This window comes from Amblyomma mixtum, chromosome 4 (assembly GCF_055824585.1).
Source record: "Amblyomma mixtum isolate Tamu chromosome 4, ASM5582458v1, whole genome shotgun sequence".
In the NCBI taxonomy this organism is placed as follows: domain Eukaryota; kingdom Metazoa; phylum Arthropoda; class Arachnida; order Ixodida; family Ixodidae; genus Amblyomma; species Amblyomma mixtum.
Window position 1 is genome coordinate 64920018 of NC_143015.1, and position 21517 is coordinate 64941534.

Genomic DNA, 21517 nt, shown 5'->3' on the forward strand with positions numbered 1-21517 from the left:
GCGAACCAAAAGCTACTCATGGCGCACTACACTGATGTAATCTGAAAGACTTACCGGCTGAGTTCTTATTTGCTTCTGTAATCACCTTTACTGTAAGTTATAGGACATGTGCAATAAAAGAAACGGACACTGCACAGGCGGCTATATGACGTGTCCCCCGTTTTCTTTCCTCCGTATATAGTTTTCCTCGTTTGACGCTAAATACAGCGCTCCGACTCTTGGCCTAAGCCCGAGACGACGAAGCTACCACAGGTAGCTGTACCACAATCCTCTACCCCGGAAAAACGACCATGATGATGCCCTCCTGGACAGCATTGCCACATTCGGCACATCCTCCGAAACGGCCGTTGCCCGGCCAGCACGGCCACTCCAGGTAGCCCGCTTTCCCGCAGCTCATAGTGCGAGGAAAGGACGACATGGGTCTCGTGACTGTACACCCCACACTCTCGACAGCCCCCCCCCCCCCTCCCCTTTTTCTAAGGCAAACATAAGCCTCACGACCACCAGGGGCACATTCCCTTGAGCGGAGCCTCAGGCTATTTCGACGGCCAACAAGTCAGCGCGATGCTTTTCACTTACGACATAACACACACGCTGTTCAATCTCTAAAAATGCCCAACACAGCAGTCGTTATCAGATATGGTCTCACCAGGCGACTACCGGCTCAGGGCGTCCTGCGCGCGTTGGAGATACCAGAACGGCGGCTTACCGGGAGAGACGAAGAACGTCTTGAGGATGTCTTCATCGGTGATGGCGTAGATCTCGGTGGTCATGTTTAGCAGACGGCCCACCACGGGAGGGGCCCGCCGGAAACCCAGGAGTCTGCGCATATGAGCGGTGGCGTTTCCAAGCTGAACGGATCGCTATTAGGTGCTGATTTCAGCGACCACTCGAACGAACTATAGCCGGATACAAGTAAAGAAAAAAGCGGCTTTTACATGTCGAAGGACCCCCTTCCAGCCAATGGCGTCGGCCGATACTCATGGACCTGCTAGTGCGGCAATGCGGGGAGTGACGTGACAGTGCAGGAAGGGGCTATCCCGACAATGGAGGGAGAGGACTATCCCTTTTCATCTTCCACTCCCTCCATTGCCATGCAAGCAGGTTCATGAGAACCAGCCGTCGCCATTGACTGGAATGGGGTCCTTTCAAAGGGGAAGGCCGCTTTTTTCTTGAATTGTATCCCACTATAACTCTTTTTCGGGATCGCGGCGCGCGCCGAGCTCTGCGAAACACTTCACCGGCTGAACAAAGCAGCACAGCTGCTTACCTGTCTAAGTGGAACGCGGCGATCTCGCTGTTGTGTCGCTCGAAATCGACGAAGTAGAAGTGGTTGGGGTTGGTCTCCGTCTCACGGGAGAACCTGTGCAATGATTTAAAGAATGGTAAGTGAGACATCCGGTAATGTTTTAATCACGGGGCCGAAATGCGTCGTCGGACAAAAAATTCGTCTATTGGAGGTAGGGAAGTGATGTCGGCAGACCGGAGTATTCCCATTGACCGGAAGGAAGTGACGTCATTAGGCCGAAGTATACCTACCATTGGCTCGAAAGAAGTGGGATCCGGATCCCATCGGCGACATGGTTGTTTTTTCGTCTGCATTGTAATTAATTGTATATTCCCGTATACACCTTGGCTTCGGTGGCTGTTGGCTACTCTCTCTCTCTCTCTCTCTCACACACACACACACACGCACACACACACACACACACACACACACACACACACACACACACACACACACACACACACACACACACACACACACACACACACACACACACACACACAGATATATCAGATATATAGAGAACGCGGCAAGATAATTCAAACTAAAAAAAAGGTGGAAAACAGCACAACTGACCGAAGACAAGCAATTTTTCTAGTCTTTTTGTGCGGGCACTTCAAAAGACAATTGTATCAACGTCCTTTCTCGCGAAGGCACACTAGATGGAGCAAAGAAACAACGTATACGGGTGACGATTGCATCCAATATCGGTGCGTTCACGATGTAGTCCTGCTGAGATCGGTAAAAGAAACGTGTCTCTCGGTCGGTAGACGAAAGCGAAAATTCTGGAGCCATCTCCCCTGACAGACCGTCTGTTTGATGTCCACCGCAAGCGCCCACCGAAGCGAGATTGGCCGACAGAGCCACGCCCTTTTGGACAAAAACGCGTCGTTATTATTATTTGTTTTTCTTTTCCAGAAAAAGTGAGCCCATATAATACGCTTGCTGTGTTGTTCACCATCTTATAAGTTTTCATGACACCCCTTTCACGAACGGGCATCCAAGAGTTGCGCGGTTCCTAGCGAAGCGTGATATGAGCTGCTTCGTCTACTGCGCATGATCCGATATATATATATATATATCACAACAACCGGCCCCTAAAGTCACGGACGTGGAGGAACGTTTTGGGCGTCCGTGGCCGCTTTGTGCCGGACATGTCTATTTCGCGGAAAAAAAAATAAAAGAAGAGAAAAGAAAGAACAGGAAACTAAGGAGCTAAGGAATGTCTCGCCTTCATCACCACTGGAGAGACGACGACGAACATGGCGGCGGCGTTCGTGACAGCTTCTCGGGAACCCGAAATGAAGAACGCAGTTTGTCAGCCGTTCTTTCTTTATTACTTTCTTCTTGCGGGCAGGGCACGTTTATTCTTATTTATTTATTGCCCACTCTAACGGCTGTCCCTCTCGGCGGCTTTACACGTTCAGTTAAGGTAGAACTGTGCAGCGTAGTGAGAGCTACGGCTAGCGCTAACGATTGAAGCAAAAATTTTGTTGCTGTTGCTATAATTATTAAAATATTGCAATGGAAAATAACAATAAACTGCAGCGCGCGTCCGGCGATCAGGAGCCCTATTTCTTGCTCCGCGAACCGAAAAGCGTGCTCGAATGGGCGATTCGGTTCCAAATCCCGAGTTCTTTGTGGCGAATTTTGTGCGCGGTGGCAGATTCAAGGCTCTGCTCGGGATTACCGATTGGCATACGCAAATAGAATAGAAGCGGAAGACGTCTACGAGCGCGCATCGCACACAAGAACACGGTTTTTTGAGGCTGGAGGAGTATTAGAAGAACACTTGAGTGAGAGGCATACTTTGCATTTTTTTCGCGCATTTTCGTCTAAGCACATGATCCCTTTAATGTTATTTGGAGCGATGCAAGGAGATGTAAAAAACAAAACAAAAACAAAAGTTGGTTCCTGAGGGCAACTATATGAGACCGAAGACTCTTCGGGAGGGAATGGAGGGTATTCCGCTACCAGGAATACTTGAGAAGACACCCTCGAAGTGGATAATGCACCGAAATTCGTTTTTTTTACTTACGTAACTGACGGTGCGTAGTTGTGCAGTAACTAATAATCGTCCCTGCTTATACGCCTCATACATGTACTATCCGGAACAAAAGTAACTGACCCCCGTTCTAGTTCCGAACCCTGCCGCACTGGATGGGGGCGCCACCTGAAGATGTACTCTTCGTGTCGAGACTGGAGCTGCATGCGCAGGTGTCGCTGCGGTCGGCTAGATCGCAGAGGGGCATAAGCGTCGTCAGGTGTTGCCGCTTTTGGCCACTACCCCATTCACTAGGCTATTTGTTATGCCTCCTCAGACACATAAGCCACCAAGCACTAGCCGCTCCCTTCAAGAGCTTAATCTTTGCTTGAACAAGTGCGGGCACGACCCCCAAGTGATGCCATTTGAGCACTGTTCATTGTTAACAGACTCACACGGTATGCTAGCCGGTGCGTTAAATAACGGTGTTGCTGCAAGTGCGCGAGGTCACGGCGATTTAAGAAGTTTGTTAAAAAAAAAATGCCAGGGTTATAACGTAGTTAAGCCGAGTAGACGTGCGAAAGCATGTGTTTAGCCTGTTTGGCTTGTGGTTTTGCTTTGCTGGGTCGTCGGCACATCTGGCGACGTTATCAGACTCAGGCTAATCTCTGATCGAGGTTTAGCTGATCTGATCGGTTTGCGCCGCAGATGGAAGTTGATGAAGACGACAATGTGCAATGGGCACAGCGCGAGAGTGTTTTTAGGCGTGACCTGCGGCGGCGATAGCACAGTGGTCTCGTCTGATCTGTTCGCGGCACGGCGGCTTCGAATGCCTGTCGCGGCAATATTTATTGTATTTGTTTACTATTTGTTCAAGGTCAAGGCTTCAGCGATGGCCGCGCTTTTGCAGCTTCGGTCGTGAAGTAGAGCTTTCGCTCTAAAAGAAGCTATATAGGTGCAGTACATGTACCTACATAGGTAGTACATGTATACCTATATAAGTATACATGTACAGTCTTTGTCAAAAGTAACCAGGCTGCACGTTTTTCTTCTCAGTCGTATATTAAAGCTATTATGCCGGCCCTCAAGCTCTAAATCTCTGTACGGTAAGAAGAACCCCTGTTCTTATTTTCAAAGAACTTTTTGATCTTTAGGGAAGCCGTGAGGGCTCTGTTATACGAATGAGAAGCAAACCATGGAGCCTGGTTACATATGACAAAAACTGTACCTATACATGTATAGGTACATGCATACCTACATGTACCTATACATGTATGTGTACATGTATACATGTATGTGTACATGTATACATGTATGTATACATGTACATGTATATGTATACATGAAATACAATAAACAGTTGGTAGTGTGCGTATGTGGTGTCCCCTGTCTTGCTAGTGTCCTTGTTGCGCCGCCGTTCATTTCATCATGCACCAACACGCTCCTCAGGCCATTCTTCTGAAATGTATACATGTATATGCACGTATGTATACATGTACATGTGTACATGTATATATATGTATGTGTACATGTACATGTATAGGTACATGTATAGGCTCTAGAAGCTCAAAATGAAATAACATAACCCCAACCAACTAGCACAATTTTAAACCCTCTTAGGTACAGTTGGTAACTTGGTATACAAGAGGAGCTGTATGCCCGGACCGGGCACAATCATATCTGCTCGCAAAGTTCCCACCACGCTGCATGCTTTTAATGTGAGCGAGCCTGGGCTGCGGCCTTCTCCCCCGCTGCCGAGCGTCTGCTACTCGCTGATCGTGGGAAAAACAAAACAAAACAGAAAAGCGCACACAAAAGAAAAAGGGAGGGGGGGGGGAGGGGTTCGCTCTGCGTCGGCCGACATCGAAACCTGTCAAAGTGTCGCCCGATGCGAACGGGGGAGAAATTGAAAGGCTTCTTCTAGCCCTAGTAGAAGTAACCTAAAACAAAAATAAAAGAAGAGAGGGTGAAAAAAGCCGCAAGAAGCAACTCGCGTAGTACAGTCGCCGTACTCGCTGCAGCTTCGCTGGCGGTGAGAAGGGCAGTCAGTCCTTCTAAATGACGATTCGTCGCTTGTGTGTGCGTGTGTGTAGCTTCGTTGATGGTGCCTTTCGTCCGGTGTTAATGTTTTTGTGTTTCCGTGCGTCTTCGTTCGGCGCGACGGTTTCTGAGCGAGCGCTCGATTGCGTCGTGACAGACAGCGGCGAGAAAGGCGATATATTATACGGCGAATAGATCTTGTTTGAGACGAGACGTGCGCGGGGTTGGTGTCTGAAGTTGCAGCTGAGACGCGAAAGCCGAACCTGTTTTTTTTTTTTTTTCTCTGAGAGGGAAAGTTTCGGCGCCGCTTGCAATACGAAAGCGTGATGAACGAATAAACGACGTGGGCATCAGGAAGTTTTTGCGAACCGTGCGTGCGTGCGCTTCACTATTAGACTCCGTATTTGAGCGCCTGTTTACGATTGCAATCGCACGAAATGCATACGCGGTAGCTGCAGAAAAGGCTGCATTAAAAATACTCCGTCGATCACCATCAATGCCTCCCGCTCAGTTCCGGAGACTGGTCGTATGAGCTAAACGCACTTAACTATAGAGGTAATTTCTGGCGAATGAACTCTTTCTGTAGCAGTTTGAGATGGATAGGTTACCTCCGTTTATGTCTAACGAAGGTGGAACGGGCGGTACGTTGCTTTTGTCGCTGTGATCACGAGACAGGTCTTTTTTTAATGTGAAATCACTACTTCACGAGGTCAAAACGGCTCATTCATTCATTCATTCATTCATTCATTCATTCATTCATTCATTCATTCATTCATTCATTCATTCATTCATTCATTCATTCATTCATTCCATATCTTGAGAAATACAAACAAACATTGATGGACCCACAGCCATTGGCTAGTAACGGGTCCAGTTTGTGTGAAGCTTGCTCTTGAGAGTGACCTTGGCGGACGCATAAATAAACAAATAAATAATGCCGCAACTGGGATTCGAACCCGCGGTCGCGCGAACAGATCTGCTTCGCTGACCATTGTCATCAAACTTCGTCATCGCCGCAGCCGATCACGCCTTATGTTAAACTGTTATACGCGCTAACGTTGTGTATTGCACATCGTCATCTTCATCAACGAATTTTACTATCGAACTAATGTACACACTCTCGCGCTATGCATCGCACATCGTCTACTCCATAAACCAATCCTAGTATCGAACTAATATACACTCTCTCGCGCTGTGCACTGCACGTCGTCGTCTTCATCAACTAATATATCGATCGAACTAATATACACACTCCCACGCTGTGCGTTGCATATTGTCTTCTTCATCAACGAATTTTACTATGGAACAAATATACACACTCTCGCGCTGTGCATCGCACATCGTCGACTCCATAAACCAATACTACTATCGAACTAATATAAACACTCTCTCGCGCTGTGCATTGCACATCGTGGACTTCATCAACTAATATATCGAACTAATATACACACTCTCACGCTGTGCATTGGACATCGTCTTCTTCATCAAGTAATAGTATACTATCGAATTAATATACACACTCTCGCGCTGTGCATGCACATCGTCGTCTCCATCAACTAATACTATCGAACTAATATCTTCGCCTGACGTGCCGACGATCTAGCACATTTTTCTACACTTTTACTTCCCTCTGCATCGATTCGTATGGCGTAGACGAAAACAGGTTTAGCTCTATCCATACGAATATTTACACAGGCACCCGTTAGAAGGGACTAAGCTAGGCCTTTTCTTTGATGCTGGAAATACCACGACAAATGCAGTGAAGTGTACGAGGTGTCTGACGCAATAAAATGACGTTTATATACAGGGTGTTTCACCAAAGACTTTACAGAATTTTAAAAAAATATGCTTTTTGAGTTAAAAAGGGCGCCTTTTTAGGCATAGAATTGTAAGCGGTGTAGTACATTAGAATACAGCTAATACGTGCTAACTAGCCGGGTCGTTAACTAATACTGAGTAGTTAACTTTTTAACTATTACTGTTAGGCTCCTTAATTACTGAGAGGCATGTAACCGACCGTAAGTAATAAGTCTAGCAATAAGTTTTTAGAATTTCTAAAACGCGGTTACCCTCGGCCCAGTGGACCAACAAATTTTGGCTGCATCGATCGCGCCAAAATACACGCGTTTTCGAGAAGCTTTCAGGCAAATCAACTTCTCCAGTCCACGTAATTTGTCGAAATAGCCAAAATTATAAGAGCGAATTCATAAAATAATGCAATCTGATCATGAACCAAAATGAAAAAAAAAAAAAACTCCCGGACTTGCTTTCAAGCAATTCTCCTCGCGCCGCCGTGGTGGCTCAGTGGTTATGTCACTCGGCTGCTGAACCGAAAGACGCGGGCTCGATCCCGGCCGCGGCGGTCGAATTTCGACGGAGACGAAATTCTAGAGGCCCGTGTGCTGTGCGATGTCAGTGCACGTTAAAGAACCCCAGGTGGTACGAACTGTCCGGAGCCCTCCACTACGGCGTCCCTCACAGCCTGAGTCGCTTTGGGACATTAAAGCCCATAAACCATACACCAAACCAATTTACCGCGTGGTTACGTTTTTGGACACAGTATCAGGCGTCATATTTGTTTTAATCTCCGTTCTCATCACATGAATCTGACAAACAGCTGATGGCCATCTTATAGTAGTAGTAGTAAAAACATTTGTTGTTTCAAAAGGAAGAGTTCGGGAGTAGGGGGTTGGGGATAGATAGATGTGGAGCTTCAGTGGTCGGTCTACCCTAGTCCAGGATCCCGTTGGCCTCCGCCGCTTGGCCCTCGTCACCAGCATAAGCTGTGTGCTCGGTTCGGAGTCAGCCAGGAGGGCCTCCCACTGCTCTAGACTAGGGCTATTTACCTTTGGTAGTAAAGGGCTTTTTTCACAGCCCCAGGTGGCGTGGTACGTTGTGGCGTAGCCCCCACACCACACGCACTCTTTCGCGTATCTGTTCGGCCACATTTTGTGATACATGGCTCTGCTTGGGTAGGTGTCTGTTTGTAGTCGTCTGAGCGCGGTTGCCTGCTCTCTGTTGAGGATATCTTATAGCACAGCGTGCACTGAGCGGACGTAACAAACGCCATCGCATCCGAATACATTTTTGTTTGCTTTGAAACAGGCGCTCACGAGGCGCGCGTCAGGTGTTTTAACCCGCATAACCTGCAAACTGCCCGGCGTTCGAGTTCGAATTTGCGGCCGTCTTTCAAAATTCTAACGCGCTTCACAGAGCGGCTCTTTGAAAGCGACCGACTCGGGCAGCAGCTGTTCTCGCAGCAATGAGCGCGCCTGTCTGGCTTTCTGCTCGCTTTCCCTCACTCTCTCTCAGCCAACCTAAGTCCCCCCTCTCCTCATAACCATAATGCGGGCGTTGCAGCCCGTGGCAGCGTCAGGAAACGGTTCAATACCGAAAGGCGCTATCCTAAACGATGCCCTTTGAAACGGAACCGTCTGCGGCCTCCGCAATGCAGTTCGCCGGTATGCAAAGAACCTTATGCGGGCGTTGTGAAATCGCCGCTGCTGGCAAATGTTTCCTTAGGAACGACTTCAGAGTCGAAGCGGATGGTGTAAGAAAAGGATATATACACCGTATGTGGAGATTATTCGCGAGAACGATTTTTTTTTAGCGAACGGTATACAGACCAATCGCGAAGAGCGCAAAAAGAATAGTGCTCGCAAAAATTGTGTCGCTTAGAAAGCAGCAGGAAAATGATCAAGGACAGAGTTCGCAAAACCGGGAAAAGGATCGATATATGCGAAGAAAGAGGAATAATAATGAAGGCGTTTATAGAATGGACGCAGGAAATAAGAGAAGGGATAAAGGGAGGTGGAGAAAAAGACTCAAAGAAGAAAATTGAAGGGCGATACGATGCAATGCGGCAAATCTACGCTAGCACTTTAATTGGTTTTACATTACGCATTTTATTTCCGCCTTTTAACGTCGATCAGCTACATATTGCGGCATTGAGTTCGATTTTGCCGTCGCTTTTTCCTACCGCAGAAGCGTGGGTTTCTGGAGGGTGGGGTAATTATGTGGGTGGAATCCTATCTGTAGGGTGGGAGTAGTTGTGGGTGGAGTGTTCGGACCACTGCGGTCTCGCCGAATGATGATTACACTGATGACGTAGTAAAATCAAGGGGAATAGTTTAAAAAAAATTCACGACAACGCCTAATGTCATTTCGAGTCGGCAATGCCATAGCATTAGCAGCAGTACCGGAAGTGACATCATGTCCGATATGGTGACGTCAACTCCCTCCAGTCAATGGAAATGCTCCCTACTGGTGACGTCACTTGTCCGCAACCAATACGAATGCTTCGCTCTGGTGACGTCACTTCTCCCCAGCCAATGATAATGCTTCTCTCTGGTGACGTCACTTCTCCCCAGCCAATGAGAATGCTTCTCTCTGGTGACGCCACTTCCTTCCAGCTAATGGGAATGCTCCAGTCTGGTGACGTCACCTCCCTCCAGCCAATGGGCCAATTTTATGACTGACGACGCATTTTGGCTCCGCGGGCCCTCTAATACCATTAAAAAGAAATACCGGGTATGAAATGAACAAAGAGAAGACATGATGCAAAGAACGAGATAAATTAATCAGACAACCAAAGCAAAGCCGCACAAGTACAGCTGCCGAGGACGGCAGCCATTTCACCACGAGCAGCTCTTGTACAGCACACGTATAGACGCTTTACAGCGGCGTATCATGGGGGCTGCCATCTTTGATCACGTGATCACGCCGCCATTACTCGCCTCCTGACCGCGCTCGGCGCGCGCCTCGTCGCGACGGCTGCTGCGCCGGATGTTTCGGTTCCGCAGGCAGTGTTTCGGCTGATACGGTTGTAAAGGAGCGGGAAGACGACACTGTGGTTGGTCCGAAGCTTCGAAAGACATGCGAAAACCCCAATTAGATCAATTTAGGCGTGAAAACGTTATCGGGCTTCATGTCGCGAAGAGCCGCTGAGCTCTCCGCCTCTTCGAGGCAACGGGTGGATAGCCTGAATGCCGCTGAAGGCTTTGCTTAATATTTTTTATTGATATTATCTAAAACAGCAATGTTTAATGACCCTGCGGCTGCGCAGGTCGTTGTCGTATTGTGTACATGCATGCGGAGACTGCTCTAAAACGCTCACATGCACATCGTACTCATTTGTTTGCAAACCTGTTAAAGGTGAATAGGAAGCCTAAAATATTTTGTTGGTTTGCTAAACAAAGGAAGGCGACAAAAATAAATAAAACAAATGTTACCCAATCATGTAAGCAGTACCATGCATCAAGCAGCCTTCACAAGCTTGCATGCAATCGTTTACAAGGATTCCGCGATATAATTGTTATAACGCGCGCATGGCAGAGCGTTCACAACAAGAAGTTCACAATTATGTCAGCCTCACATAGTATAAAATTGTGGTACGCTCCATGCTCGATATGCGGACAAGATGATGCTCGAGGTCTCGTTGGTTGTAAGTAATCAGCCGGTTCTAGTGACTCTCTCGCATGGATCGCGAGGAAGTGACAACCGCAGAGCACAGCAGCCGTAACACAAATGCTTTATTCCGATTGTGGTCCACGAAAACCGCGCTACTTGGAGCGAAGTTCAACAGTAGCACCAAGACGGTGTGTAATACACGAACTGATGCAGTAGCGGTATAGGAGCGTAAGTCGTTTTTTTTTTGTGACGTTTCGGTGGCGGGACAGCTTGTTCATGCGGCTATGTTGCGCACTTGCCCCCGCAGATTTTCCAAGATCGAGACATTTCCTTCTATATTCGCTGTCTAGCGCTGGCGAACATGTGTGTTGCGTTCGCCCCTTCGGAAAGGGTGGATGTCCAACGGGCGCGAACAGGGGCAGTACGTCCTTGTGCAGTTCGGTTCCGTGAAGCTCGCAAACGATCGCGTCCCGCCCCTTTAACTGTTTGTTGCAATTCTTGCAATCCACAACAGAGCATGTATTTTCTCTTTCCACATTTCCACTGCTGCGTCGAGGCACACACGCCGGCGACTTACGAGGAAAGTAATGGCGCCGTGTTCCGAGCGCACCTGTGGCGCCATCTGGTCTCAAACGGAAGAACTGCGCGCTGTAAACGGTCTATACGTCCGGAACAGGACTGGAGGATGGGGAGGTCAATTAGCGGATCGTAAGTTTACTACCACACCGTTGTAGAGCAGGGATCAGCAACTACATATATTTTCTCACGGAGAGCAACGTAAGACAGTATAACCAAATGAGGAAGATGCGTAGGAGTGTAAACCACACTTAGACACGAGAACGGAAATAGAACAACTGTTTTATGGCTAGGAAAGACTAAATAAATAACGAGAGAAGAATGGACTGCACAGAAAAAGTCCCCCCCCCTCTGGCTCGCGGCTCTCATTTTTGCTCTTCTATCGGCTCGCTGGAAAGCCAGGCACGAAGCGGCACTCCAGGGGACGCCGAATGCGCGTTTCGTTCTCCCGGAAATCCCGTCTGGTTGAAAGAAAACTAAAAGAAAAACAAACAAAAAAGAAACGCTTGGCATAGGAGTCCGAAAAAGGGTTTCACGAATCCGCCGCTTCTCTGCTCATTTTCTTCGTTATAGTCAACTCCCCAGGGGACCACTGGGAACTAAGGACGTGGGTTGTTGGTCCTATACCATTCGTAACGTGGCCGTTTACATTGCTGTACGACTGGTTGGTTTGCGAAGCGAAAGCAAGAAATGCGGCGGCCGTACGCCTAACCGGGCCTTACTATATTTAACTTGGCCAGCTGCTGTATACAGGGTGCCTCACCTAAGACATTACAAATTTTCTTTTTAAATATGATTTTTGAGTTAGAAGAGCGCTTTTTTCTACATAGCATTGTTAACGGTGTAGTACATCAGAACACACCTAAAGTGGGCACACTAGCAGGCTAGTTCACTATATTGAATAGTTAACTTTTAACTATTACTGTTCGGCTCCTTAATTACTGAGAGGCGTGTAGCCAACCGTAAGTTATATCCATATCACGTTTTAGAATTTCGAAAACACGGTTACCTTCGGCGCTGTGGCCCAACAGATCTTGTCTATTTCGACGAGTTAGTGCTCCGGTGAAGTTGATTTACCTGCAAGCTTGTCGAAAGCGCGTGCATTTTGGCGCGATGTAGCCAGAATTTGTTGGGCCACAGTGCCGAGGGTAACAGCGCTCTCCAAATTCTAGAAACTGATATGTGTATTACTTATATGGTGCGCCACACGCCTTTCGATAATTAAGGAGCCAAACAGTAAAAGCCAACTAATCAGCATTAATTAAAACTGCTAGTTAGCACGTCTTAGCTGTATTCTGATGTACTACACCGCTGACAATGCTATGACAAAAAGCGCTCTTTTAAATCAAAAAGAAAATTGAAAATTGGTTTTAAGGAACTGAAATGGCGCAGTATCTGTCACATCACAGCACCAAAAAGCCGCGGTGGCTCAGTGGTTATGGTGCTCGGCTGCTGACCCGAAAGACGCGGGTTCGATCCCGGCCGCGGCGGTTGAATTTCTTTGGGGGAGAAATTCTAGAGGCCCGTGTACTGTGCGATGTCAGTGCACGTTAAAAATCCCCAGGTGGTCGAAATTTCCGGAGTCCTCCACTACGGCGTCTCTCATAGCCTTAGTCGCTTTGGGATGTTAAACCCCATAAAGCAACCAACCAACCACATATCTCGGTGGACACCCGAACCACGCCTTAAAGGAAAGGAGGAAGGTGGGAGGAAACAAGAGAGAGAGAAAGAGGTGCTGTAGTGGAGGTCTCCGGAATAATTGCGACCACCTGGGGATCTTCACACGTGCACTGACATCGCACAGCACACGGGCGCCTTTTGCGTTCCGCCTCTATCGAAACGCAGCCGCCGCGGCCGAGTTCGAACCCGGGTGCTTCCGCTCGTTCAAAAGGACGCTATACAGAGACGACAGCAAATCACTGTGATCCTGTCCTGGTGTGGTACAGTCACAGCGTTATGCCAAAGAAAGAAGCCTTCACGGTATTAATGCCGTTATTCACTCTCCTCTTTTTGAAATGCTTTTTTCAAGCACGAGGATCTGCAAAGAGCTCTCTGTATACATCTTTGCAGCCGTTTATGGGTATGCGATTAAATACATGTTGATCGCATTCATTATCTTCCTTTCGCGGGCCTGTCTCAAAGGCTTTCGTAACCGTGACCTGGAGATCACAGAGATCACGAGATCACACGCCTTGCAACAAAGTCATAGAAACCGGAGAACACGGATGAAAATCAACCACAACAATAGGGCTATTTCTCACGGGCTCAACCGGTTCCTTCCCGCCGGGCGACTTCCTTGAGGTCAGACGCGTAATCATCAGAGCCTCTGCAACCAGCGCCCGCCTCTGCACGACCAAGGCTCACCTATATGGTATGCTCACTCCTTGTTAACGCATGCATGTGCAACAAGTGGTACCGCACGCTGAGCTCAGAAATTTATTCACCCGAGACAGCTTCCCGCCGTCCGAGCAAGCCAGTTTGCGTCGGCTTAGTTAGAAGGCTTTTCCTCGGCGTACAAAGGAGGAGCGAACTCAGAGAACAAAGGGAGAAAATAAACAAAAAAAAAAAACCGGGAGAATGCAGAAAAAACGGCAGGTCCGTTTCGCAGTCCCTGGGCACATGTTTTCACGCAGCCGCAGCTGTCGGCGGACTGTATATACTTGAGAGAAAGCGTGTTCGCAGACAGCAGCTGAGCGGGCGTGAATCACTCAGCAGCAGCAATGGACAGCCAAAACGAATTCCATGAGTCGGAAAGAGAGGATTAGAATAACGAGCTGGACGCCGGTATGAAGGCGAATGGCGTGAACTGGATGCGGAAGAGGATCGAGGTTGCCTGCACGCGATGAAACTGATATGTATTCATCATCCATCAGGAGTGCTGCAGAGTTCACATAGATACCCTAGTCCATAGAAGTCCCTCTAAGTCCACATAAGTGAATCTACTCAAGCATCCAAGCCCACCAAGTACCGAAAACAATTCAAGTATCTGGTCCACATTAGCATCTGAGTGCTTATGAACAATCGGGGAAAAAATTGGAAGACTCTTAAGCTTCGCCTTTACGAGTGGGACGCGACAGCGTGTTGCAGCGCTGCCAGGGAGTCCACGGAACGCCATCGCCCGTTCAGCGCGACGCCTTCATCGTTGGAAACAGCTTTGAACGCAACGCATTTTTGAGGAGAGGTGGTGGTAGTGAAAAACTTTACTATTGGCGGAGTACTTCTAGTTCACAATTTCATAGGTGGAAACGGCTCAGTAATTGTCTCACATCTCGGTGGACACCTGAACCCCGCCGTAAGGAAAGGGAGGTAGATGGGAGTGAAGAAGAAAGAGAGAGAGAGAGAGAGATAGAGAGAAAGAGGTGCCGTAATGAAGGAAAGGAAAATGTCATTTGAGGAAAGGAAGTTGCGGTAACTGTCTCACACATCTCGGTGGACACCCGCAGCCCTGATTATAGGTCGCCGGTTCGAATTCCTGCGGCAAGCTCTCTAACGTAACCAGTAAGTTTATGCTGCTCGACAGGCCGAATGATATTACATCGTCTGGAACATTCTGCGGAAAACGGTTGGCATGGTAGACTTCTTTCCGACGCGCGGTGCCGGAAACTACAACTACGACGCCGACGCTTTTCGACCGAATGAGCTGCCGCCGCGGTGCCCGTCTACCGAGCCGGAGTACCCGGGTTCGAACCCGACCGCGGCGTCCGCGTTTCGATGGAGGCGAAATGCAAGATGCGCCCCTGTGCTCTGCGATGTCAGTCCACGTTAAAGATCCCCAGGTGGTCGAAATTATTAACACAGCACCACGTGACACGCCTCACACATGAACACATTGACGATCCCGACACCCTTCTAGACACACTTCGAACCATGTACACATCTCCAGGCGGCCCCATACCTCTACCGCACTACACAGGACAAGCAAATCCAACACTCGACACCGACATCACGGAGACGGAAGTCAGAGCGGCCCTCCTGACTCTCCGCGCCAACTCCGCACCTGGTGCAGACCACATCACAAACTCCATGCTCCGTAATCTGGATGACCAATCGATCACCCACATTACGAAATACTTCAACCAGTGCTGGAGGGAGGGTAACCTCCCGCAGTCCTGGCGCCACGCGAAGGTAATATTCATACCTAAACCCAAAAAACCACTTACACTTCAAAACCTTCGCCCTATTTCGCTAACCTCATGCCTTGGGAAGCTCCTAGAGCATGTTGTGTTAGCGAGACTCACCAGTCACATGGCGGACAACAATCTTTACCCGCATAGCATGGTAGGGTTTCGCCCCCATCTATCCGCACAAAACGCTATGCTGCAACTCTCACACGACATTTTCGACCCGCTTCTTCCGGGTCACACCAAGGCAGTCTTAGCTTTAGATCTCTCCAAAGCTTTTGATCGCATTGAACATCAGGCGATCATGACTGCTCTATCCCCCTTGAATGTGGGTGTGCGCACGTATGCCTACATTCAAGCATTCCTCACTGACCGCACAGCTGAGATACACTTCGGCCCTCTGTCTTCCCCCTCCTAAACTCTTCAGAGTATCGGCACCCCTCAAGGGTCCGTCCTTTCTCCCTTTCTCTTTAACATTACCCTCATCCCCCTCGCCCGAAAATTGGCCACTATTCCCCACCTGAAGCACACTCTTTATGCCGACGATATCACCCTGTGGACCACTCACGGCAGTGACGGAGACATAGAGAACACCTTACAGGAAGCAGCCACCCTCACCCAAAATTACGCACGGACCATCGGACTGTCTTGCTCCCCAGAGAAGTCCGAACTCTTCCTCATCCGGCCTAAGAACCACCGCTGCCCCCGCTCCCCCATTGCCATTGAACTGAATGGTGACCCGGTACCTGAGGTTGGTACCCTCCGTGTATTGGGCCTGCACATCCAGAACGATGGCAAAAACACCACCACCCTCAAGAAACTCAAGCAGGTTGTAGGCGCGATATCGCACCTCATCCGCAGGGTTTCGGGACGTCATAGAGGCATGAAGGAGCGCGAGCTATGTCGCCTCATTCATGCCTTTGTCCTGAGCCGTGTGCTGTACACTACCCCATATTTACACCTATCCAAACATGACATAAACGCTTTGGATGCTTTGATTCGCAAGGCATTCAAGGTAGCACTTCACCTTCCCCTCAACACACCCACAGACAGATTACTAGGCCTGGGCCTCCACAATACGATCGGGGAACTGGTGGAGGCCCACCGACAGGCCCAATACATCAGGCTCACACAAACCTCCACAGGTCGGTATATCCTGGACACCCTCGGAATCAAAATACCGGCCAACGACCCAACCCTCCTCGCCATCCCACGATCCCTTCACCGAGAGCTCATCATCAGGCCGCTCCCGAGGAATATGCACCCGTCCCACAATGAGCAGCGCCGCAGAGCCCGTGCGAAGGCACTTCATCGAGCGTACGGCCCCCAGCCGGACGCCGTGTGGGTGGACGCTGCCTGCACGGGTGATGAAGCGACAGCAGCTGTGGTGGACTCCTCTTTATCCGCCCTCCTCACACTACCTCTCCCTCCAGACACGTCCCCAGAGGCTGCAGAGGAAGCCGCCATTGCCCTTGCTATAACCCGCACGGAAGCCCGGTACATTTTAAGCGATTCTAAAACTGCGATTCTAAATTTTGCTCGAGGCCGAGTCCATGTCCCTGCTTTTGACATACTGGACTCGCCCGATGCCCCCCCGCCCCGCCAAGTGGAGCTGATATGGGTGCCCGCGCACTCCGGGAATCCCGGAAACGAGGCCGCCAACCTTTTAGCCCGAGGTTCTTTAAACCGGGCTCAGGTGGCCTCTGATCGGGGATTCACGAAGGAGCGCATGCACTCATTCAGTGAGCTGACCCAGGCGTACAGAGCCTTACGCCAGCTCTACCCCCCGCCCCACCCCTCCCTAGATAACAAACACGCAACACTCTGGCGCAGACTACAGACACACACACTTCCTTCACCCCTTACCCTAGCCCATTATCATCCCTCCTTACCCACTCCGGCATGCACTCTATGCCCAGAACCCGTCGCCTCTTCCCTCCACATCCTTTCCCTCTGCCCGGCGGACCCTCCCCCGCGGGACCTAGAGAACCTCAAGACCTGGGAGGACTGGGAGACCCTGCTGCGCTCGGAGGACCCGGCCGTGCAGACCATCGCCACCGGCCGTGCTGCCAGTGTTATGGACCTTCGGAACATAAACACTTGAGTGCAGTGGGGTCGTGCGGGGACCCTGGGGCGTGCCCCGAATTCCTCTGTAAATAAAGTTTTCTCTCTCTCTCTCTCTCTCGAAATTATTCCGGAGACCTCCACTACGGCACCTCTTTCTCTCTTTCTTCTTTCACTCCTACCTTGCTCCCTTCCCTAACGGCGCGGTTCAGGTGTCCGCCTAGATATGAGAGACAGATACTGCGCCATTTCCTTTCCTCAAAAAGCAATTTATTTATTTAGCTGTATAAGCTCGTGCGTTAACGACCACGTGTTGTATACTGAAAATAGCGGCACAGAACTACCCAGGTAAGAGGTCGCACTCATAAGCTCAACCACAACATATCGCATTAACAGCTTCCGCTGAATACCGCGTTGACACGTGGTGACCGTCATGCCATTCATTGTTTTCTTTTTTTTAACCTGAACCACAGAGTAAGAGATGTGCGGGTTGTGAGGCATCACACGCGAGCGTGCAGAGCTAGCCTTCGGTCGCAGGGATGCAGATGCGCAGTGGAAGTAGAAATTAAAATATGGCCGGGGAACTCACGCGTGTTTTACATCGTGGCGCAGGGGCGCGAGGTGGTGGAGTATCTGTTCTCGCTTCGGCGAGCGCGGCTTCGGCCGCTTAACCGATTTTTTCAGCAGCGTCCGCTCCGGCGGACGCAGTTGTTGCTGCGACGCGAGTTTTTTCTTGCCTTTTTTCTCTTTCCTATGATCTCTTACCTCTCCTCTATCTGCACGTGGCAGCGGTGGTGGCTTGGCTAGAGCTAGTAGCAGGCCCGTGCAATTTCCTTTTCATCCTTCTCTCAGTCGCAACAACAACAACAACGAAAGCAACTGAGGGCGTTGGAGGGTATCTGTTCTCGCTTCGGCGAGCGCGGTTTCGGCCGCTTATCTGTTTTTTTGAGCAGCGTCCGCTCCGGCGGACGCAGTTGTTGCTGCGACGCGGGTCTTTTCTTTCCTTTTTCTTTTTCCTGTACTTTTAACTCTCCTCTATCTGCACGTGGCAGCGGTGGTGGCTTGGCTCGAGCCAGTAGCAGGCCCGTGCAATTTCCTTTTCATCCTTCTCTCAGTCACAACAACAACAACAACAACAACAAGCAACTGGTGGAAAGCATTATATGTGCTACTTTGTAACGAGATATTGGTATTGTGCATGTTTTTTAGTATATGAAATGTGTACATTAACTTATTACAAATTGGAAAGACACAAATTTCCACCACCTGACAAAACGTTGGATAAGGCACAAGGGACTACCTGCCGATCCAAAATCGAGATTGGTTATCACAGACTCTCGCCGGGCCTGTGAACATTATCTTGCAGGCGAAATATCGCCTCTTGCCTCGCAAATTCTAAGACGCGCTCCCGCCGATCCAACTCGCACAAAAGTGATCTGGGCTCCTGGCCACCAGGGCATACGAGGCAATGAGGCCGCTGATGCGGCCGCCCGAGCGCTCACACACCAGGCTCCTCATCCTAGCTCTCATGGCTCAGAAGATCATAAACCGCTTCTGCGGTACCGCGAAATCCTAATTCATTATTGCGACAGCCACCGTCTCTACCCAGTACCTGCCAAGGGGCTGAGTAAGGCGGAGGAGCGAACTCTGCGGCGCCTGCAGACAGGAACCCTTCTCTGTCCTGCCATAGCAAAACACTTGGATCCGAACACAGATGGGCGCTGCCAGCACTGTGGAGAGATCTGCGATATCTTTCACATGGTGTGGGCATGTACTCAGAATCCTCACCTTCCCCCTTCCCCCACCCCCACCCGAGAGGCATGAGAGACTGCCCTCCTCAACTGCTCCACACTGGAGTCCCAAAGGGCTCTAGTATAGCGGGCGCGAGACGGGGCCTCGTCGTGCGGTGTCCCGGACTAAGGATACCGACCATGAAGCAGGGTTTTTTGACCCTCAAACTCTCTTTGAATATTAAAGTTTTTCACCACCACAACCACCTGGAGGAGACAACAAACGAGGTCCTTTCTTACCCCCTATCTATTATCAAAAATGTACCTGGATGACTATATCCCCGAGTGCAGGTTCTGTGGCGAAACAGCCACGTATGGCCACATACTATGACAATGTAAACAAGAACCTCCACCGGAGGATCTAGTACGAATTCCTTCTTTTGAGCGATGGGAGGCCGTGCTGGTCAGCTCGGACCCGGGCCTTGGCCACCGAGTGGGCCGCTCAGGTCGCCGCCAGCCGTGGTTTGGTGGCCATCTAGCGCGGACCGTCTGCGTCTGCATTTCTGACGGAATGAATGTTTTCCAATCCAATCCGTACCGACGAAAGCCTGGATGACAAGTATAGGACGTCCTGGTAGTCAATGCACAAGATCAATTAAAACCTTGTAGACTAATCCCAGCTACGACCCGCAAGACTTTCATTTATCAATGCGTCTGGGATTTTTCGCTCACGGCCAACGCCGCCGACGACGACACCGGCTTTCCTGCGGCACGGGGCCCCTCACGCTATCGCGTTACGAAAGTAACTGATCGGCGTCACCGCGTACTACTACTAAAAGCGCGGCATAATTCATCTCGAGAAATATTACGTTCCCTCTATTTAAGCGAAAGCTTTACTACTTGCACTTTCAAGCCTTTGCCGTGCGACGGCGGTGCACATGAAATGACCTTTCGCATGACCTCTGTGTGACGTCACGCCGAAGAGCTGGGCGACCATCCCGCGCCGTCTGCGAGTAGTGGCGGTGCCACCACCGGCGGCCTTAGATTAGATTGGATTAGATTAGACTACATTACATTAGATTGGATTAGATTGCATTAATTTGGATTGGATTGAATTGGATTGTATTGGATTAGATTAGATTAAATTAGATTCAATTAGATTAAATTATATAACATTGGATTAGGTTAGATTCGATTCGATTAGATTAGATTAAATTAGAATAGATTAGATTGGATTAGATTGGATTGTATAACCGATGCATCACCACAAGTCTAACCACAAGCAGCACAACCAGCTACACTACCAGCTGAACCATGGCGTAGGTACGGATATTGCTTTCGCAATTACCGGGCTTAACCAAGCTAAGCCACAGCGAATTTATTTTTACTTTCATTCACACATATATTACAAATTGCATATCTTCATGGGGAAACACGAAACTCATCTAGCTCACAACATTTACAAAATCAAGCCATCCAGATCATAACATTTGTGCCACATTGTAGCAGTGCAGTTCCACTTCTTCATGACCATCGTATAATGCCAATTCGCTCCCTGGTGAAATTCAAACCTTGAATCGTCATTTTTACACCAGTCAACAATGTTTATCTAATAAATTCTTTTTGAGACTCAAGAGCTCGTTAACCACAATTAAACAAGATTTGCAACGAATAACAATTACTTGCTCCCAACAGCGCATAATAAATTATGGTAGACAAAACAGTCTCTTTTCTGCATTGTTAGTTTGGAATCAGCTTCCTATAGGCATTAGATGTTCAGCATCTTTGGGTAATTTTAATCGTAAACTACATTCTCATTTTATGGCCTTACCTAAATTTTTTTGCTGACACTTTATAACGCGTCTTATTGTGCTCTTGCTTTCCTTATTTCAGTTCATACTTTTCTGCTCTTCTACTGCGAACTGCTGTTTTCTTGATCGCGTTAGATTTTTTATAACTACCAATAGAAGGCCCCCATACAGCCAGCGTGCTCTAGGAGCTCCTTCTGTATATTCAGTGATGTACAGTTTATATCAATGAATAAAAATATTCTTCTAAAAAAAAAAGAATTCACTCTTTCTTTTTTCTGCCCAGCCGTTCGTCGGTAACTTGTATTAATCATTTTTACTCGTGATTTTACATGTTCCTTCCTTATGAAAATGGTCTATAGACAGTCAATAGACTTCTTGTAGACTCTTCTTATATATATTTTGTTTTGTCTAATCATAGTCTATAGACAAAAGTCTAATAAAAAGTATATGACCTTGAATCTATAGATTGTCATAGACTATCTATAGAATTTGTC

At 48.8% G+C, this 21517-nt stretch overlaps 1 protein-coding gene across 1 annotated transcript in view; it reads right to left on the reverse strand.

Annotated features, from left to right (window-relative positions):
- The window catches only part of LOC149346641 (extracellular serine/threonine protein CG31145), a 56486-nt gene that overhangs the window by 12092 nt on the left and 22877 nt on the right, over positions 1–21517 (reverse strand). Inside the window, exons 4-5 of the mRNA XM_089586559.1 lie at positions 1271–1363; positions 710–822 (exon numbers count right to left, since the gene is read on the reverse strand). Coding sequence (XP_089442685.1) covers positions 710–822; positions 1271–1363 — 206 coding nt within the window. The remainder of the gene's footprint in view (positions 1–709; positions 823–1270; positions 1364–21517) is intronic.